The sequence below is a fragment of the Polypterus senegalus genome, chromosome 1 (assembly GCF_016835505.1).
Source record: "Polypterus senegalus isolate Bchr_013 chromosome 1, ASM1683550v1, whole genome shotgun sequence".
Lineage (NCBI taxonomy): Eukaryota > Metazoa > Chordata > Cladistia > Polypteriformes > Polypteridae > Polypterus > Polypterus senegalus.
This window is the reverse complement of record NC_053154.1, coordinates 103,339,123-103,361,232: the sequence shown is the minus strand read 5'-3', so window position 1 is coordinate 103,361,232 and position 22,110 is coordinate 103,339,123. Positions and strand designations below refer to the sequence as shown.

Below are 22,110 nucleotides of genomic sequence, written 5' to 3'. Positions count from 1 at the left end.
TTCACAAACTAAAAACATTTAAAGATTTTATTGCAAGCCTTCAATTTGATGATCTTAACAATCTCAGAATATTTCAAATTCAGATACTTTCCTCAACTGGAAGTAATATGTTCTTTAAACTGAACTAAAAAAAAGTATTCAAAATGATGTGCATAAAAGATATGCTCTATTTTGGATGTTTTAGTTTAAATCAAGTGACATGAAAAAATACATTTTCTGCATTTTTACCCAATTTTCAAGGCAAATTTGGTCAGCTCTCTAGGGGGCTGTAGCATTACACATACGAGAAATTCAGAGAAAACAGTATGGCAGATTTTGGTATTTTTATTTTTAGTTGTTTGATTTGTAAAGATAAGCAAATGTAGTATTTTGAGGTGAGGACAGGTTACTGACCTTACTAGATAATTCAACTCAATTAAAAGACTAATTGTCATCAGCTTTTTTGAATACTTTGGTTAACAATAAGAGCTGTTTTGGATAGAAAGACACATTCTACAGGCACAAAATGTTCTGCTCAGGTCAGTTCAATTCACTTTTATTGTAATAAGTGCATAGTAAAATGGAATTCTTACTATCATGTCACAAGCAGAAGATATTCTCAAAAATGTACAGAGAAAGAGTTTGCAAATTCTATGAGTCTGGAATTGTTTGCAGAGTAATTTCTAAAACTCTTGGGCCCCACCAAATTACCATTACAGCCATGTTACCAAAATGGGGAAAGTTTTGGATGGTAGCTAACCAATATATCCTTACATACTTGGAAAATAAGAAATCTTGGCAACAACAGAGAAGAAGAAAGAAGACGACAGACATACATTCTGAAGAAAAAACTCATAAGTCAAAGCTTACTGGATGTTATAACAACATGTAGACACAAGTGTTATGACAGGCATGGAAGAGTGTAGTAATTTATGAATTGACTGATCAAATTAAACTGTAATGATACAGCTTTTTGCAGTGCTGTGAAAAGAATGAAGGAAAAATTATACATCAAATTTGCTGTCAGATCATTTGAAAGCCCTTAGAGCTATGGGCCTACCTCATTGAAATTACAGTGTATGACAGCACACTCTAGTGTACAAACATTACATTCTGCAAATGGAACAGGGACTAATGTGTTTACAGGTTTATGAATAAGAAGAATAATTTTGAAATCTGTTGTAAATGTAACTTTATACCACCAGATGGAGTTATGTGATCATAGTTCTTGCACTACTACTGTACCTTAATTTCCATGGCTTCTGTATTATAAATTAGTGGTTGAGTAGATAGGGAAAGATTTGCCGGATAGCAAGTCATAACAATGATGAATGTCTCGTGATATTATTACTTGTTTAAATTTGTCATAAAAAATCAGTATTGTGTGTGGAGAAGGATTCTTTACAGCAAGACATCCACAGACCCCAAGTTAAGAGTGTACTCATGTGTATCAATGATTAAATAGTCTCTATATGTGCAATTTATTGATATGTTAATTATATATTTTTTGTGCTGTCTGGGGTAAACATATTTTTCAAGGTCTGTCATTCTGTGGAATTTACAAATATTGTGCACTCTTGCTGTTTTATGGCAATTTCTGTTTAAAAAAAGTATCTGAAAAATGTAACAAAAATTGGAATGACGTTACCTGTGTTTGTTTAACAGAAAATGAGCAGCAAGAAAAATCATTTTCTCATCATACCATCCAACAGTTAATTTTGGAAAAAGAGCAAGCCTTGTCGGATCTTAACTCTGTGGAGAAGTCTCTTGCTGAACTTTTCAGAAGATATGAAAAGATGAAACAAGTTTTAGACGATTTTCGAAAGGTATCTTATATGAAGACATAAATAACATGTAAAAATATTTTTGACTGTGGTAATTGTTTGGTTATTTCTATACTGCTTTAAAGAGAACATTTGAATTATAATATACTTATACTATACAATTTTCTAATTCTCTTTCGTACCTTCAAACAAAACCATTGTGCTGCTAACATGAAACACATGTTTAGCTAAATACATTCACATGATGGTGGGAACATTCTGGGGTTTATTTCTGATGATATTTACCATTTTGCACTCACTTTTGCAAGTTTCTGGAATCAAGTAAAGTGAAAAAGTCATCCAGATAAGATCCAATCACCGTCTAAAGTGATTTTAAATATGTCAGATTGACAAAAATGCTATCACCATGCCCCTCCCAATGATCTGCAAGTGATCTGCAGCATTATCAAATGAAAGGTCTGGGCTAACATTGTAAAATGCAATTAATTCAGATCAGGAGGAAGGGTTTGGGTTAGTGTCTGCCCCCTGAGCACTCTGGGTATGGCTGAGACTAGCCCTAGAGCAGATGCCAGTCATCACTGAGTCACCAAAAAACACATTTTGGGAATATTGAAAGGAAAACCAAAGGGAGTGACTGGAGAAAAGTCCACACAGACAGAAGAAGAACAAGCAAATATCACACAATCATTGATCATGCTCGGTATGAAGTGGCAGTGCTAAAGACTGTACTGCTATGCTGTTGTCAATTATCATTTTATCATTAGCAAGCATGAGGTGAAGCCTTTTGATCTGTGATCTGCTCTTGCACAGCTTTCAGCAGTGCTGCCAAGTACAAGGTTAAAACTGGTAAAAACTAACTTTGGCACAAAGGCACCACAAAGAACAGAAAACATCCAGACTTTGAGGTCCTGTTTCTCAGTAACCTACAAGAAAATTGGAAACTATTCACTAATCATGTACAGTACTTGTATAATCCATTGTGTATTTAAGAAGTGTAATCAAAAGCAGTAATTCAGTCATTGCCTTCTTCTTCTTCTTCACGGCTCCACACATGTTAAGGATAAAGGCTTCTCCTCCATCCTGGACACAGCTCCATGAATTTATCTCTGACATTGTCCATATCTAGTGTATGTGATAAAAGTTTTTTTTTTTCAGCTGGCCAGCATGGTGGCATAGTGGGTGGCATTGTTTCTCCATAACTATAGATATGTGGGTTGAAGTCATTGCCTGGTGACTATGTGGAATTTGCAAGTATTTGTCATGAATGTGTAGGCGTCTCTTTGTCAACTGGTTTCCAACCACATCCTAAAGATGTACAATTCTGGTTTATCGGTGGACTGTTGGGTGAATCTTTTATACCCTGCAGCCCTAATGTTTAATTACTTGGTTGAGACTTTTTTTTTGAGAGTAAAGATTGTTATTTTATCAAAACATAAAAAATTTTTTAAAGTGAACTTATAACATGTATTATGTGACTATTGTGCATAATACGAATGTTGAACAGGGTATATGAAAAATGTGTAGTTTTCTTCAAGAAAATGCTGAGTAAAGAAAAAAAAAACATCATTTTTGAATTTGCACCTTAATTATCTGTGAGCTGATTTCCCAAGGGGCACTTGTTACAGAAGGACTAAAAATTTCCAATTCATGCATGTAGGGTGAAGTTTACAGCTTCAAGGCTAAAACTGCTGATTGTGTTTGATCAGCTGAATTCAGTGATGAAGCAGTCTGTTTGCTGATGTTATATTTTTAGTGAGAACAGAGAATCAGAGCATTTGGACTTGCAGCAGTGCAGTGTTTCATTGCAGAAAGAAAAAAAATATGTTCTAATCCAACCAGGCAAATGTCTATGACAAACATTTCTTTAACTAAATTTAAGGCTGAAAAAAATAAAGATGAAGCTTGAAGAGTTACATTTCGGATCAATTTTGTGACTAATTTTAGTTTCAATGTAAATTTGTGAATACAGTCAACCATCTGGTTTGAGATTATTTTAGATTAGATTAGATAACTGTTGTTAATCCCATGAAGACATACAGCAACAGAAAAACAAGGATACAGACTCACAGGCCAAATAATACAGCAGCCAATCAATCAACTGATAAATGTGTAAAGAAAAATAAATGTGTATTGTGCAGATATTTCAAAATGAGCATAAACAGTACATTGAGAAGAAGCATTGAGTTGTCTGATAGCAGTGAGCAGAAAAGACCCCCAGAGGCACTTCTTAGCACACTGTGGTGGAATGAGACTCTTGCAGGGGTGGAGGGGATTATTTACTTTATATACAAAAAATTGAAACTTAATGTTATAATTACTTAATCTTGCAACATTACAGTAGCAAATTTACCATTTGTTTTCCTACTTTTTAATCTGGCAGAATGAAGATATATTGAAGAAATGTGCACAAGAGTATCTTACACGAGTTAAGAAAGAAGAACAGAGATATCATGCTCTCAAAATACATGCAGAAGAAAAATTGGAGAAGTAAGTAATTAGCTATTGATAAATTACCAGGAATAAAATGAGTTAAATGTTTGACGAGCATCTTAACGCGTAAATGACTAAATAAGAACCTTTCATTTTTTCCCTTTTGGTATGGAGGTTACCTAAATAAGCATTTGCCCTTCATGATTCCAATCAGTATATTTATGAAAATCTAGAGGAATTCCTACAAGAACTTAAAACCGTTTTTGATTGGTGGCATTAGATTATTAAAAACAAAGCAGACAAAACACATTGGGGACTATATTTTTTCTTTTTAAACACAGAGAACTGATGCAGGTTGGAATGAACCTGCATTAATATCTGTGTTAAGGGAATGACTTTTCAAAGGACATGAAAGACAAGATGGTGAATAATGGTAACTCTCAGTAGCTTTCTTGGGGAGTCATCAATTTGGCTTTGAAGGTACTTGGTTTGCAGAGTACAAAAGACAAAGACAATATACCAAGCCACTGGCAGTAAAATCACCAAGAGAATTCCACTCCTGTGGAGGTGGTAAAAAGATATCCATCAGTTTAAAAGAAAGGAGATGATGTATTATGGAGGGCCTCTGATTTCATTGTGGGAGTTCCTGATATTGAGTATGTGCATGCATGTCCAAGGCTACATGAACATGAATGTTTGTTTTACATAATGGTTGGCAGGGGTGGGCACATACAGTAAAATCCATTCAATTAATACTTTGAATGGTCCCAGTTTAAATTTGAGACTTCACAGATGTGTAAACCTTAAAAGATTGGGAAGCTACCAAAAACTGCATTAGTGTCCAACTTTGACCCTGTTTGAAGACCTAAATAATCCTAATACAAATAAAACATAGGGCCCAATCTATTGTTGGTAATTCAAAAGTTAGGGAATAACTACAATACATAATCTCTCCAATCTTGTTATTAACAGGCTGGCTGTGTATTGCATCTTTGTAATTATTGATAATCAATTCTTCAGTAACTAAGGTAAATTTAGGCTACCCTTGTTACAAATGTGTAATCTGAAAGTTCATTGGCTGACAAAGGAACTGGAGAGTTGGAGTTCCAGTTGCCTGCATTCTGTATGCTTAAAATTTCACGCTCTCCTCACATTGCCTTTTTGCTCTGTTGAGACTTTACAACCTGAATATCAAGAGTTGGGTAAAATCTTTACACCACCCCATAATCCTGTTCATTAAGAATTACAGTACAGGACAGTTACTATCTCAGTCACGGCCTTAACCAGGAAGTGATACCAGATATTTTCTTGGATCTCAAAAGTTCAAGAGGTGTTTGAGAATCTTAGTCTTTTTGTTATTATCCCAATTTTAAGAAATCCTGGATGAACTAATTCTTTAAATTTGAGGTCGACATGTTTAACATAGGGTTTGAGGATATCCTATTAAAGAGATTTGCGGATACCAGGAAACTGCACCCTATGGTGTAATAAAAACAAATACAACCTTAATTTCTGTAGCACATTTTCATACAAAGAAGGTAACACAAAGTGCTTTACAAGATGTCAAAGATGTAGCTACATTCAAAGTAGAACATATTTAAATTAAATAAGAATATATTAATGAATAATGAATAAATATTATACAAAACTTCTTTAAAGTTTCTAATGGTCTCTAAATGAGAGTTCAATGATAAGGTCAGAATTGCAAGGTAGACAGAAAAAATCAAAACAAAGTTGTCTGCAAGGATTTCAGGCCAAAAGACTGCAGGCCCGTTGAAGAGTATGATAATTCTATGCATACCTAGTTTATCAAGTGTAGAACTAAAACATAGCTAAAAAAAAACTATTTTACAAAGTGGGTTTTATGAGTTTGCTCAAATGATCTACAGTGTTAGCCTGGCATATCTCTATTGGTAAACAAGTAAATTCTATTGCTTTAAGGTTGCACTGAATATCCATATAAAATTTGAAATACAATTAGAAACCTATCATAATGAGTTATTATTACTGATACGAAGCCTGAGAGTTCCTCAGTAAACGATACATTATACTTCAGGAGGCTATAACAGTCAATATTAAAGGCTGCATCACTCCTTGAATAACTACAGTGCATTTCTGAATCTTATAGGGTTGAAGTTGTTGTTTGGTGACATTAGCAAGAAATCCAAGACTACTGAGGATAAGTGAATTAATCTCCTGATATTTCTGGTGACCAATAATGACCTTAGATAAAAGGATATGCAATTTGGATATTTTCTCCAAAGGAGCACATTTTATTCCTTTAATAAAGCTGCCAACTGCTCAAGAACTGACATACATTTCTATTTGAGGTGTAGGGTGCATATGACAGAGACTTCTGTAAAGGAAATTACTGATGAGAAAAGATCAATTTCTCCAAAACATCAATTAGGTCAGCATGGGTGGCTCGTAAAGTAGGACTTTTGCCTGAGAGTATCTTCTTGCAATCTTACTCTGAGGTATGTTAGTCTGTATAAAATGATTAAACAAAAGCCTGGTCCAGTATCACACAGGCATGCTCTTCTGGCCTATTGTAGGGTTCAACCAATCTTCCATTTTCTCTTCTAAGACCTGTTTTTTTTCTAGTCCCTGCATCCTCCTCCCTCCTATAGAGGTAAATGGTAAAAATGAACAGAAAATAATAAGATTTGGGCTCCCAACAGCAATGTCCAATAATATACTGCTTGGTACATTGGAAGGGAAAATGTCCCAGAGACCATTCATAGGTTCCAGCCAGACATTTACTTTACATGTGCTGAGTCTTTTGAGGAGAGCACTGCTAAGAACTTGTGTGGGACCTGCCTAAGGAACATTTCTTTGGCTTACCACATATTATAAGTATTAATATTTTATTCATATTTAACGTCACATCGGTGACTCCACCTAATCAGCGCTTTGATTTTAATTTTTTTTAATGAGTGGTACCATTTTGTGTGCTGGTTTCATGGGTACTGCCATATCAATATTAGTTATGACTTCTGTTACCAGTCATTTGCCAGTGATGTATGATGTTATACAGCATTATAAAAGTTTACAGTGTGCATAACAAATCTATGTAGTCTTTGAAGAGAAATATCTAAAAACATCTGTTTATATACAAAGTGTAATTAAGGTCTTGTGATATTCAGTGTAGTGGGAAGTGGTCCCAGCCTACACTCTGGACATCTGATAGTTCATGAACCGAACAGGATCAGTGGAGGGATGAGACACAGACAAAAACTGAAGGGTGAATGGTGCAAGTTTATTTTCAAGAGTGCTGTACAACAAAAACAAACAGTAGTGTCAGGTGGGCTTTGAGACACAGTCCTTCAATACTGACACTTCTTCAGAAATAAATAAAAACAAACAAAAAGGAAAAATACAGTGTATTTACAAAAACAGTGCACTCCTACAAAAACTACACACGCACTCCAATAATGAAGGTTGTCTTTTAATCCCTGGCTCAAGACGCTCCTCCAGCAGGAAAGAAAAATGCACAAAAACAAGTGTGTGTAAATATACAAAAAAACAATTGCACCAAAATCAAAAACTATCCCAGCACCAAATAAGTATATACACCTCCACCAAAAACGATCACTAGGAGATACTGTATATAACTCTATATACAAAAGCCGGGCAACTATGTATTTAAAACCGAACTCCTGCGGGTCGCGCGCGTATAAACCCTCCTGGATGGCCAACGGCTCAAGCACATCCGTTGCCGACTCACCATAAGTAAAATGATTTCTTTACAATATGGGATCCCCTTCTCTGACTCAACCTATTTTGCATATATGCCGGCTTTTTCTTTCAGGCTCGGCGCACCTCGAACCGCCTAAGCTGGGCAGGCTGCGAGGACACCGGCGTATTAAAATGAACACGTGCGGTGGAGCCCGTACTGGCCATTATATCGGCTCCACGTGTGTCCAGACACACCGCGGCTCACAGCGCTCACCCGCTAGACCGCCCCGCGTTCAAATCAAAAAAACGTTAAGCGCTTTTCCTTACAACCATATAAATGCCGCTGATTTGATTTCAAGGTTGCTTCATCTTAAATTTGGTAATGCGCACACAGGTCTACAATTTATTATTAAGCACAAGGTTTCAACTATGAATTATTATAGTATTTAGGAAATAGTTTGTAAATTCAGAATAGTTTCAAGAAACAATATACTGTATTATATTTGGTTTGAACTCTCCTAGATATTTTACATGGTTTTATCTATACATCACATTTTTTTACATAAACAGAAATAAGAAAACACAAGAAATTGTCCCAAAATAATAGTATAATGAATCCTGAGAAATTTTGTGTTCATAAGAATTACTCATGAATGTTTAGAAATCACTTTGTGACTCATCTGTACAAGAAAATCCTCACATACAGTATGATACACCGTTTGGCTTGCCTTGATGTCTATTTATGCAAGATGTCAAGCTTTCTGAGATTTCCCTCTATTTTTGGACCTCTAGCCCTGGAAAAAACTCATTTTAGGCTATTTGTGTGCCATATTTTGTGCAGAAATGAAACACATTTTGATAAAGAGTAGACCAATAGTGTCTTCAACAAAAATGATAAGAAGTGTTTGAAGTTGTGCACGCCACATCAACCGTTACTCCTGTTCACAAAATGTCAAAAAATGGGATCCGTAATATAGGCATGGTGAGTGTTGCATTAAGCTATTCCAAGGTTGCCAAATGTGAATCTGTACTAATAAAAGGCAAAGCCCTCACTGACTGACTCACTCACTCACTGACTCATCACTAATTCTCCAACTTCCCGTGTAGGTAGAAGGCTAAAATTTGGCAGGCTCATTCCTTACAGCGTATTTACAAAGGTTAGGCAGGTTTCATTTCGAAATTCTACGCGTAATGGTCATAACTGAATCCTACTTATGTACATATATATGTCTATAGCCTGCAGCTCAGTCGCCGTGTGAGGCGGAGCTGCGTCTGCGTCCTCCATCAGCACGCCTCCCACGTTATTGACTGCCTGCCCATATAAGGCCGTCCGTCGCTCCGGTCTCTTGATTCACTTCTTTGGCTGCCTGCCTGCCTTCCTATGTTGAATCCTCCATCCCCACGCCTTCCAAGTAATTGACTGCCTTGCCATATAAGGCCGTCCTTCGCTGTGGTGTTTTCATTCCTTTTTATTTAATCCACGGATTCTCCGCTGTTTTATTGTTTGTTTATTTCGATTGTTATAGTTATTGTGTAGGTATTTTACACTTAGTTTACTGTTCACTTACCCATTTCCTTTATTTAATCCATGGCTTCTCCGCTGTTTTATTGTTCATTTATTACGATTATAGCTACAAAATCTCCACCAAAACAACGTGTCATAGTTGAGAGAGAGAGAGCTATCCTGACACCAAAAAATGACATGACTACGACTATAAACCACATTTTACTTCAAGAACTACCTTCACAACCGAAAACATCAGTCTGTGGATTCAGTTGTAGAAGTGGAAAGACGCAGTGCATTATCCGGTAGAGTTTCTCCATACTCTGAATCCTCCAGGCATTCCTGAGCATAATCTAATTTTGAAGGTTGGGGCACCAATGATGTTACTGAGAAACTTACAGCCACCGAAACTTTGTAACGGCATGAGACTTCAGGATACGCGTCTACAAAAGAACCTAATTGAGGCAACTATTTTTACTGGCAGTGACTCAGGGGAGAGAGTTTTATTCCTCGCATCCCCGTTATACCCTCTGATCTCCCATTTCAATTCAAACACCTTCACTTTCCATTAAGGCTGTGCTTCGCAATGACAATAAGTCTTGGGGATAAACCCTACAAAAGGCTGGCATTGATTTGACAGGATTGCTTTTCACATGGCCAACTGTATGTTACATGCTCAAGAGTAAGCTCAGCGCACAGCTTGGTCATATTACAACCGGAGGGCCGAACTGACGACGTGGTATACAAAGAGATACTTAACAAATAATTTTTTTGTATATTTTCCCTCAGTTTAAAAATGTTTACTTTTTTTCTTAATAAAAATTTTAAGGCAGTATTTTGCCGCTGCGAAGCGCAGGTATTTTGCTAGTATAATAATACCAGTAACGGAGCACTACTCATTATGACTTCAGCATTCATAGTTTTCATCTTTTTTCTCTCTGTACGTTTAGCATTCATTTGCTCAGAGGTTGATGCGCTTGCTGCTTCCTGAGCAGCACGTCTTTTCTCCACCCTAGCTGCCCACTTCTTCTTTTATTTCGTCGGCATCTTTTCACATTAAAACTGATCAAGTTAGTGTTTGTGTTGCAATTACTACTACGTTTTCCTTAATTTTTCACTTAAGCTGGCACTTATGTCTTCAATCTGCCTCAAGAATGATTTAAGATATGAAGAGGTAGAGGAAGTGGCAGCAAAGGTGGTAGGGATGAGAATGGCGCCCATACACATGTGCCGCATGGCCTCCCTGCTGGCTGCTGCTGAGAGTTGATTCTAAAATAAAATAAAAATAAAAAGAGGAATAACCTTTGGTGTCAATCATCACCCCGAAAGCAGATAGTAGACGTCACACAGTATATGTGTACCACATTTCAGGTCAATAGTTCAAACGGTTTGCAAGCTACAGGTGATTTAAAATCCTGGACAGACAAAAGGACAGCCATGGTAGTGTTTTATATAAAAAGATATTTGATATTGATTTCTTTACCAGTGGTTCCAGCCATTGCAGGAAGGTTAAAGATTGCAAATGTCAAACCTATTATGTTATACTATTTCAAGGTCACTGATTACAAATATGATGTTATTTTAATTTTCATTCTTTACTAGGGGTCTAACTCTCTATAGACATCTATTAGAGCATGAAAAAGACAACTATCTAATACAATAGAGAATATTTAGACTTTATTAATTTAAGCACACATTTTAATATTTCAAATATATGATCCAACTATTCTTGTTTTTTATTTACTTCTACCTCATTAAATAAATCATCACATTTCTTACGAACATCCTAAATTACGGCGTCTTATGCTAAGTCAGATTTTTGTTTTAAAATACTGTATGTAATCTTGATTGTTTTCATTGAACCATACAAGGTTCTCTTTTTTCTCAGTGAGGTCTCTCATCCCCTTGAATAGCAGTATCACTGTAGAACTGCACTGTCTGTCACTCACACCATGCCACTGCAGTTTCTAACCATCACCATATACAGTGGTGTGAAAAACTATTTGCCCCCTTCCTGATTTCTTATTCTTTTGCATGTTTGTCACACAAAATGTTTCTGATCATCAAACACATTTAACCATTAGTCAAATATAACACATTAAACACAAAATGCAGTTTTTAAATGATGGTTTTTATTATTTAGGGAGAAAAAAAATCCAAACAACCCTGTGTGAAAAAGTAATTGCCCCCTTGTTAAAAAATAACCTAACTGTGGTGTATCACACCTGAGTTCAATTTCCGTAGCCACCCCCAGGCCTGATTACTGCCACACCTGTTTCAATCAAGAAATCACTTAAATAGGAGCTGCCTGACACAGAGAAGTAGACCAAAAGCACCTCAAAAGCTAGACATCATGCCAAGATCCAAAGAAATTCAGGAACAAATGAGAACAGAAGTAATTGAGATCTATCAGTCTGGTAAAGGTTATAAAGCCATTTCTAAAGCTTTGGGACTCCAGCGAACCACAGTGAGAGCCATTATCCACAAATGGCAAAAACATGGAACAGTGGTGAACCTTCCCAAGAGTGGCCGGCTGACCAAAATTACCCCAAGAGCGCCGAGACGACTCATCCGAGAGGTCACAACAAACCCCAGGACAACGACTAGAAGAAAGAACTGCAGGCCTCACTTGCCTCAATTAAGGTCAGTGTTCACGATTCCACCATAAGAAAGAGACTGGGCAAAAACGGCCTGTATGGCAGATTTCCAAGACGCAAACCACTGTTAAGCAAAAAGAACATTAGGGCTCGTCTCAATTTTGCTAAGAAACATCTCAATGATTGCCAAGACTTTTGGGAAAATACCTTGTGGACTGATGAGACAAAAGTTTAACTTTTTTGAAGGGAAATGTCCCGTTACATCTGGCGTAAAAGGACCACAGCATTTCAGAAAAAGAACATCATACCAACAGTAAAATATGGTGGTGGTAGTGTGATGGTCTGGGGTTGTTTTGCTGCTTCAGGACCTGGAAGGCTTGCTGTGATAGATGGAACCACAAATTCTACTGTCTACCAAAAAATCCTGAAGGAGAATGTCCGCCATCTGTTCGTCAACTCAAGCTGAAGCGATCTTGGGTGCTGCAACAGGACAATGACCCAAAACAAACCAGCAAATCCACCTCTGAATGGCTGAAGAAAAACAAAATGAAGACTTTGGAATGGCCTAGTCAAAGTCCTGACCTGAATCCAATTGAGATTCTATGGCATGACCTTAAAAAGGCGGTTCATGCTAGAAAACCCTCAAATAAAGCTGAATTACAACAATTCTGCAAAGATGAGTGGGCCAAAATTCCTCCAGAGCTGTAAAGACTCACTGCAAGTTATCGCAAACGCTTGATTGCAGTTATTGCTGCTAAGGGTGGCCCAACCAGTTATTAGGTTCAGGGGCAATTACTTTTTCACACAGGGCCATGTAGGTTTGGATTTTTTTTTCTCCCTAAATAAAAACCATCATTTAAAAACTGCATTTTGTGTTTACTTGTGTTATATTTGACTAATGGTTAAATGTGTTTGATGATCAGAAACATTTTGTGTGACAAACATGCAAAAGAATAAGAAATCAGGAAGGGGGCAAATAGTTTTTCACACCACTGTATATTATTCATCTATTCTGTAGCATTTAACTCCCATGTGCATGGCCAGTGGGCAGCCTCTAGAAGAAGCCTGCCTTGCATAATTTTACAGAGTTGGGGAAAGTGAGTGCAGAAGCCATAAGAGTGGCATGAATGTGCAAGCAAGTAGTGCCGGTGGCAGACAAAAGTATGTGGAGCCACAAGGAAGGCGGAATTGTAGAGCCAGAAAGTAAAATAACCTTAAGGGACCATGCTTTCAGCCCAAACAAAATTTAAAACTCCTCAAAAATCATTTTAGTATTTTTTTTGCACAATTTCACACTTGTAAAATTGAAAGTGGTTTTGGGGCAACTTTATAAACCTGTTTAAAACAAAACTTCACTGATTTATTATTCATTAGTTATACTCCATACATCCATAAGCATAGATGCTGTAATTGATTTTTTGTGTGTGGTAGTAGTTTCTGATAATTGGCATTTCAGAAGATCAATGTTTGGATAATCTATGTTCTACCGTGTTCTTTTGCTACAACTGTCTTGGCAATGCATTTACAGAACAAAGGAGATGTTTAATGTGAGAATTCAACAACATCTTATCCTGAATTAAACTACATTCATATTTCAGAATTTCTTCAAGAGGAGCATATTTGTTGAATTTTAGTGCCTCCAAGATATCTCTTTGCATCCTTTGTTAGTGATATTATAATTAACAACAATCTCATTGTTTTTCAGAGCCAATGCTGAAATTGCCCAAGTTCGTGCCAAAAGCAAGCAGGAACAAGCCGCCTACCAGGCCAGTCTGAGGAAGGAGCAGATGCGAGTTGACTCTCTAGAACGAACACTGGAGCAAAAGGTAACATGTGGAGGCCAAAAGGCTATAATAAGCACAGCACACTTTTAAAGACCAAATCATTCTTGTGTTTAACTCAGCCTTCATTTGTGTTCTACATTTGCTGCAAATGTTGCATTACTAGGACTGGACTACAACTACAGAGAAAGTATGCGGAACCTAAATGGTTAATTGGTGTTTGAACAGGGTTGCTATTTACTTATTTACTGATTCTGAAACAACATTAAGAAAAGGTATATGAAGAGTACAGGACAGCTTTAGATTAACACGACAATTTAATAAAATCACGTGGACCTCTTCTTGTAACAGTCTTCATGTAGGCTTCGGCTTTGAACACAGGTATCTATATGTGTTCCGAGGAAACAGGGTTAACTGACAAAATAATGTAAAATACTTAAGTGTATAAGGAATAAAATATTCATTTGAAAGCAAAAACTTCTAAATGGTCAATAAATAATGAGGCATTTAACATTCCTTCTTATTTAGGGTCTTGCTCAAAAATTTGAGCAGACCCAGGTGTTCATTAGTTTGGCTACTATGACTTAAAGCAGGGATTTCAATGGCTTTGAGAGATGGGACTAATTTTAGGAGCATGGGAGCTTCACAGATGAGGACTGCTTAACACAATGAAGACTCACAAGGAAAAGTAGTTAAAATGGTGTGATCATGAAAGGTGGAGAAAAACAAATCATCAGCAACCAGGTACTGCACATTTAAATAAATGTGCAGACTTCTTGACTATGATGTCCATGTACTGTATATATTTGAGAGGCAGGGAAAACAGATATGCAGCTTTGGATCATCTGACTGCAAATGTAAATCTAAAGCAGGAGCTAGAAGTTTAATTAAGAGTAATCTGTCAAATTTCAAAGAGATATTATGACCAGGCTGAAAACAAGGATGAGTCTACTGATAAGTTGAAAAAGTAAACGATCCTTCATCTTGTTCTCAACAAGCAGGCAGACACATGCATGCTGTACACCAAAACAAATCAAATGGCCTGAACACTTGTTTCACATAGTTAAAGATACTGGAGGCTCTGTTATAGTGTGGAGTAAACCTTCTTACCATCTTTAAGCCCCCCGATTCCTTTGAGGGAAAAACAAATGAAAATAAATGCCAGGCAATTCATAATGATTACATTCACTCCATGATGGAGCTTATCAATTGTGATTCTAGTGAAATGCTCCAGAATAACAGTGCACAATGGCTTAAAGAGTATGAAAACTGGTATATACCATATACCATGGCGCAGTGCTTGTTATGATTGGTATTCATTATTAACTTTAGTACATTTTTGTAGAAATTATTTATGTCATCTAGCTATTTTAACAGATTTATGAGGTCCCAGAATTCAATTCTGTTATTGTTTACTAGCTAAGATTGCTATGAAGTTTCTGTGTCATTTCCGTCAACATCTTAGTTTCATGTACACTGCTATTTTGTGGACTTATTGTTTCCATGTTGCTAGGCAATCAACCTGGAAGTTTGCAGTTGTTAACATCTGGGCTCATAGTTGTAAACTTAATGACAAATGCTTCATCCGCGTATCCAGATAACAATTCCTGTATGGTAGTTGTTTGTACTCTTGAATAATGTTACAGAGAACTTTTTTGATTGTCTTTGATTTTTGCTTTTCTATAGGTTTTGCCAAAAGATAGGAACGGCCCTGGGTATCAGTCTTTTTGCTTGCTTATTTGAAATTTCCACTACATTATTCTCAATTTTGGTCCTTGTTGTAAAACTATAAAATTCTTAAGATATGGGGCTTGATTTAGCAATTCATGGGGAGATTACAGTGGCACCTTAGCACCAAAACAGCAGATGATGGAATATCACATGGAAGAATAGTTATGTCCTTTTCAGTACATACCCAGATACTAATAGAAAATGTTCTGATGACTGGTGTTAGACCAGTGCTGTAGTAGGACAATTTACTTACATTTCTTTTGTTTTGTCTATACTACAGAAGATATGCTTGAAAAAGAAATGGTAGCATCCAGCCAGTGAAAGGTGAAAGCAAATGTACAGTGAGTCCCTGAAAACCCTAATACACAGATTAAGTTTTTTAAAAGTTACTTTATTAAATTAAATTACTACTGAAGTACTGTGCCACCAGAGCAAATATATTAATAAATTGACCAAACACATACAACTCTTCATACATAACAACAACAACATTTATTTATATAGCACATTTTCATACAAAAAGTAGCTTAAAGTGCTTTACCTAATGAAGAATAGAAAAATAAAAGACACAGTAAGAAAACAAAATAAGTCAACATTAATTAACATAGAATATGTGTAAGGTCCGATGGCCAGGGGGGACAGAAAAAACAAAAAAAAAAAAACTCCAGACGGCTGGAGAAAAAATAAAATCTGTAGGGATTCCAGACCATGAGACCGCCCAGTCCCCTCTGGGCATTCTACCTAACATAAATGAAACAGTCCTCTTTGGATTTAGGGTTCTCACGGAAGGACATGATGATGATGGTCATGTAGACTTCTGGCTTTTAGTCCATCAATGTTGGAGCATCATGATGCTTTGAGTAGGTGGTGGTGGCGCAGGCCACCACCACAAAGAAACCGGAAAAAGAAACAGAAGAGAGAGTTGGGGTCAGTACAGATTTTAGAGCCACTATGAATAGTTATTGTGATGAATTGAACATACAGAGTATCAGTATTAAGTTAAAGTGAAGTTATAAAAAGGCCATGTTAAAGTAATATGTTTTCAGCGGTGTTTTAAACTGCTCTACTGTATTAGCCTGGCGAATTCCTATTGGCAGGCTATTCCAGATTTTAGGTGCATAACAGCAGAAGGCCGCCTCACCACTTCTTTTAAGTTTAGCTTTTGGAATTCTAAGGAGACACTCATTTGAAGATCTGAGGTTACGATTTGGAGTATAAGGTGTCAGACATTCCGATATATAAGATGGGGCGAGATTATTTAAGGCTTTATAAACCATAAGCAGAATTTTAAAGTCAATCCTGAATGACACAGGTAACCAGTGTAGTGACATCAAAAATGGAGAAATGTGCTCAGATTTTCTTTTCCTAGTTAGGATTCTAGCCTCCGCATTCTGCACTTGTTGCAAACGATTTATGTCTTTTTTGGGTTGTCCTAAGAGGAGTGCGTTACAGTAATCTAGTCGACATAAGAAATTTGAGCAAAGAAAAATACTTAAAAATAATTTAAATTGTTTCTGAAGCACAACTTTAAGTAATGAAGGAAGGATACAAAAAGTTCTGTTCAAAAATGGAAAAACTCCCTGCACGAAACACACTTTCATAAATAAATTAGAGTCCATGCAAAATCTACAATGAGACAATGATCAAAAATTGTAACCCAAACTTAACCTAATCCAAAAAGCAGGAAAGAAATACTCAACTTATTAACCAAACAAGAATTCTCATATAAGAGAAACTTAACAAAAGCAAAAACTTTGCTTAAAACTATTAGACCAACTCTAAGAAAGGGAGCCAAAGATAAAGGGGTGGGATACAATGCCCCAGCAAATGGTGTTCTTAAACAAAGTACCCTCAAATGACCACCCAAACAGCATCTCATCTGCATAACTATCAATCAATCAATCAATCATTTATTTATATAGCACATATTCATACAATGTAGCTCAAAGTGCTTTACAAAATGAATAGAAAAATAGAAGACACAATAAAAAATAAACATAAGTCAACATTAATTAACATAGAATAAGAGTAAGGTCCGATGGCCAGGGTGGACAGAAAAAAACAAAAAAAACTCCAAAGGCTGGAGAAAAAAATAAAATCTGTAGGGATTCCAGATCACGAGACCGCCCAGTCCCCTCTGGGCAATCTACCTAACATAAGTCAAACAGTCCTCTTTGTATTTAGGGTTTTCGTGGAAGGACCTGATGATGATGGTCACGTAGACTTCTGGCTTTCAGTCCATCAATGTTGGTGCATCATGATGCTTTGAGGTAGGTGGCGCAGGCCGCCACCACCACAAAGAAACCGGAAAAAGAAACAGGAGAGAGAGTTGGGGTCAGTATGGATTTTAGAGCCACTATGAATAGTTATTATGATGAATTGAACATACAGAGTATCAGGAGTAAGTTAAAGTGAAGTTATGAGAAGGCCATGTTAAAGTAATGTGTTTTCAACTAGGGGGCACTGCACCCTGGACTTCACATCTAAAGGTATAAGTAGGAAAACAATAAAGCAATATTAAACCATTACAACATCAGAAAAAAAACTATTACAAGGATTTTAAATTAAAAGAAGATAATTACTGATAATTAATTAAATTCCACAAAAAACAATCAACTCCGATACAAATTGGTAAAAACAATCAACACTGAAAAAGGTAAGAAAGCATGAATATTAAACAAAATAAAGGTCAGTGAATCAGCTTGGTCTCGATGGTCAGGGGCTAACAACCACTGTCTTTAGCTAATAAGAAGCTAGGAGAATGGCTCTCAAAAAATGCAGATATTTAAAAAAAATTAACAAAAAAAAACCAAATCCCACAGCTTTCTGTTTTCCCTCAAGTAGGTGTATACAAAGCATGGAGTTAAGGTTAGGGTTAATTTTAATTGAAAAATTGTAATCTTTCATTACGAAGTACTCAGGTTTTTCAAGGGATATATTAATATTCTTTATAACGATTCTTATTGTTTCATATATTTTCTTTGTGATGTCATATTAGTAATTTTCCAATGATTCATCATTAGTTTTGTTTACTTCCAGTTCTCACCCCTTTGAGTAAGTGGTTGCCACAGAGAGCAGCCCCAGATGATATGCATACCACATCATCTCTGCGACAATATAAATGGAACCATGTGATGGAACCATAATTATCCAAGTTTAATGGTTTCTAAATGAATATCGTGTGGGTTTGCTTTGTTCATCTCCCTTTATGAATTTACAGGTTCTGTCTTATTACCCTTGTTTTTGATTATGGCTCTGGCTTGTTTTTATGTCTCCTCTCCCAGTCATTCCATTCAACAAGGTTGCAACTCAGTTAACAATTTAGTTGCATCCCTCCGCTACCTTAACGCATGTTGTATAACTTCCTAATGATTCTCGAAGCCCACATTATGAACATTAAAGTGCCCCCCAGGCTACATTTCTTTGGAGGTCTCCAAACGTGTTTATTTCAATATGCTCTGCTCTTAACAAATTATGTAAGAATCTCATAACTATAATTTTGCGTCCCATCATAAGTATACAACATTAAGAATAGTGTAGACCTGCAGTTCCAATATTCTACATGATCTATTGCCCCAAAAGGACAAAAATGGAAATGAGGCAGAAAACTGAGAAAGAGACTTTGACATACGGTTTCAAAATATCTAATTTAAAATGTCTTCTGAATAGGACACATCTAGTAGTATCAACACCCAAATATTCTAGGACAAGCTTCAGTGTTTCAGTAGCCATGCAGTTTCCAGATTGTTTAAACAAGTCTTTTCTCTTTTTTTTCCAGAATAAGGAGATAGAAGAGCTGACAAAAATTTGTGATGAATTGATTTCCAAAATGGGAAAGAACTAACGCCTGAACTGTGTACACCCCAAGCCTGATTTTTATTTTAATACTTTACAGTGAACAATAGCACCTTTACGCTCTGCCAATAATTTTTCTTCTTCTTCTTCTTCTTCTTCCGAGTGACTGGAAGAGCATCCACTTGTGTGTTATGCACTGGCTGTTTTTTGTTGCAAGACTGTACTGTGTAGCATTCACTGAAAAGACTTCAATAAAGCTTTTTTTAATTAAGCCATAAGGCAAAAATATATTATTTTATATATACATATATATATTTTCCTGTTTTTTGGTTGTAGATTTTCTAGAAAAAAAAATAGAATTCTGTGTTACATAAAGTTACTGAATTAAATCATCCCAGAATGTTCTCTTCTGCTTGGGTACTGATGTTCTTTTGTAAACATTAGTAATAAAACTGATGCCAAATTGTCAAAGGTTAAGATAAAGAAACACACAGCGTGCACATTTACTCTTCGTTTCTACATCCAATGAAAATTGTATTTATTTTTAGCTGACTGTTACTGAACACTCCAATCTTGTGTTAACCCAGTGCACTTAAAAATAAAAATGGTAAAGGCATGCCTCAGTGAAACAAAAAAAAAATTAATGAAAGTAACTGCAGAGAAAAACAACATAACTATCATTTTGGTAATGTGTGTAATGAAACAAATGCTCATGTAATTTGTAGATAAAAAAAACTTGCTGACTTCCTTTATACACCCTTTTTTAAAATAAATTATGAGCTATTTTAAGATCCTGTATAGATGTGCAGCTGTTCATTGTGGTTTGCATTCAATGTGCAGATATTTAAAACTGAATTAAATTAAATTTGTACCAAAAGCAGTACAATTGATTAGTATGAGTATTTTCTGCCTCAGCTTCTTTTACAGTTGTCCAATTTGTGATGCCTCATTCATTTACAACAAGAAAATGCAATCCAATTACTGGGAGGAGAACATTCCCACCTTTTCATTTGTGTTTCCTTTCCACACAGATTGTAATTATGTAAGTGTCATTTCTATTTTAACACTTATTGTGATTGATTATTAAGTTCTTGTTTTGGATTTATTTTTTTAAAGTGAATGTATTAGTTACAGTTATTTTGTAGTGAGTGCTCGAAGTCAGCTAACATGCCTTTTTAATGAACTTGATCTTTAAATAATCTGGACGGACATTGCAGCTTTTCTTAACCCTGGATGATGGATGGATGATGCTGCATAACAACGAGTACACTCAAGCATGCAGCATTTCTGGCACGGTATTTTTTGGTGATAATATCTGAAATAAGTGCATTGTCTCCATCACTATTTCCTGTGTTGGTTCCTGCGGTGCGCCTGTTGCTGTTAGTGTAGGGTGCATCTCACAGAAACTCAACACTGATTTTAAAAAGATCCAAAAAAAAAAAACGGATGTAAGCTGGTCAATGTCTCAAATTACCTAATCTATAAATCTTCTAGAAATCAAGGTAATTTTCAGTATTCTGGAAGAAAATATGGTTTCCTAGTTCAATAATCTGCCGTGGGTTGGCACCCTGCCCAGGACTGGTTCCTGCCTTGTGCCCTGTGTTGGCTGGGATTGGCTCCAGCAGACCCCCGTGACCCTGTGTTTGGATTCAGCGGGTTTCAAAATGGATGGATGGATAGTTAAATAATGAGAAGTGATTGTTCATAGCATCCTTCACAATAGCTGAGCTCAAAGTATGGAACCAAAAGGCAAATGTAAAGGTAAAATTTGTCACAAAAAGTAACCAAACATACAAACTTTTGGGAATATGGGAGGAAGACGCTGGAAGACTACATATGGATGACAACAAATTGTGGGATTCAAGATCAGGATGCTGAGACAGCAGCACTAAGCACTGTGACAGCATGCTATTCTACCACATTAATAATAATAATAAAAAAAGCATAAAGTAGCACTTGCTGTAGCATAGGCATTAAAGTTGAGCTCAGATATCCCATAAGCAGTCTAACATCACAAATATTTCTCTGTTATGCATTCTAAATGGAATGTGGACATTACGCTTATTTCCATTTCGATTTCCCTTCCACATCCCAAAGACAAGAATGGTTGATTTGACTGTCGACTCTAAACTAGTCTGGTATGTGTTAAAAAGGGTATATAATGGAGGGAGTCCTACAATAGAAGGGCATCCTGGCCAGAGTTAGGGCTTGTATTGTTGGAGTTTACAATTTCAGTCTCCGAGTCCAATGGCGGCATTTTTCCCCTCAAACAATGTCTGCTTTCAATTGAACTCGTCCATTGATCAAGCAAGCTATAATTTCCCCTTTCAGAAATGACGGATTGCTTATGTTGAATGATTACTGGATGAAGCAAGTTAGATGGGAGTGAATTCATTCTTTTTGTCTTACTGTTTAATAAATTATTTTTTTAACCCATTATTTGCTAATATGTACATAAATGGATAACACTGAAGCAGCTGCGGGCTTTTAGCATTCAGTGCCATTTGCATTTGTGTCTTTTTCACTGAAAAATTCCATCCATCCATCCATCCATCATCCAACCCGCTAATCCTAACACAGGGTCACGGGGGGTCCTTTAGCCAATCCCAGAGCACAAGGCAGGAACAAATCCCAGGCATGGCACACACACATACACACCCAGCACACACTAGGGACAATTTAGGATCGCCAATGCACCTAACCTGCATGTCTTTGGACTGTGGGAGGAAACCCACGCAGACACGGGGAGAACATGCAAACTCAACATAGGGAAGACCCGGGAAGCAAACCCAGGTCTCCCAACTGCGAGGCAGCAGTGCTATCACTGTGCC

The 22,110-nt window shown here is 36.6% G+C and overlaps 1 protein-coding gene across 3 annotated transcripts in view; it reads left to right on the top strand.

The window, feature by feature from the left end:
• The window catches only part of LOC120530561 (transforming acidic coiled-coil-containing protein 2-like), a 123,442-nt gene extending 103,283 nt beyond the window's left edge, over positions 1 to 20,159 (top strand). For all 3 annotated transcript variants that reach the window (XM_039755001.1, XM_039754995.1, XM_039754989.1), the window contains 4 exons: positions 1,645 to 1,805; positions 4,144 to 4,250; positions 13,678 to 13,798; positions 19,263 to 20,159. In XM_039755001.1, coding sequence (XP_039610935.1) covers positions 1,645 to 1,805; positions 4,144 to 4,250; positions 13,678 to 13,798; positions 19,263 to 19,328 — 455 coding nt within the window. In that variant the 3' untranslated portion in view covers positions 19,329 to 20,159. The remainder of the gene's footprint in view (positions 1 to 1,644; positions 1,806 to 4,143; positions 4,251 to 13,677; positions 13,799 to 19,262) is intronic.
• Positions 20,160 to 22,110: the final 1,951 nt, after the last annotated feature.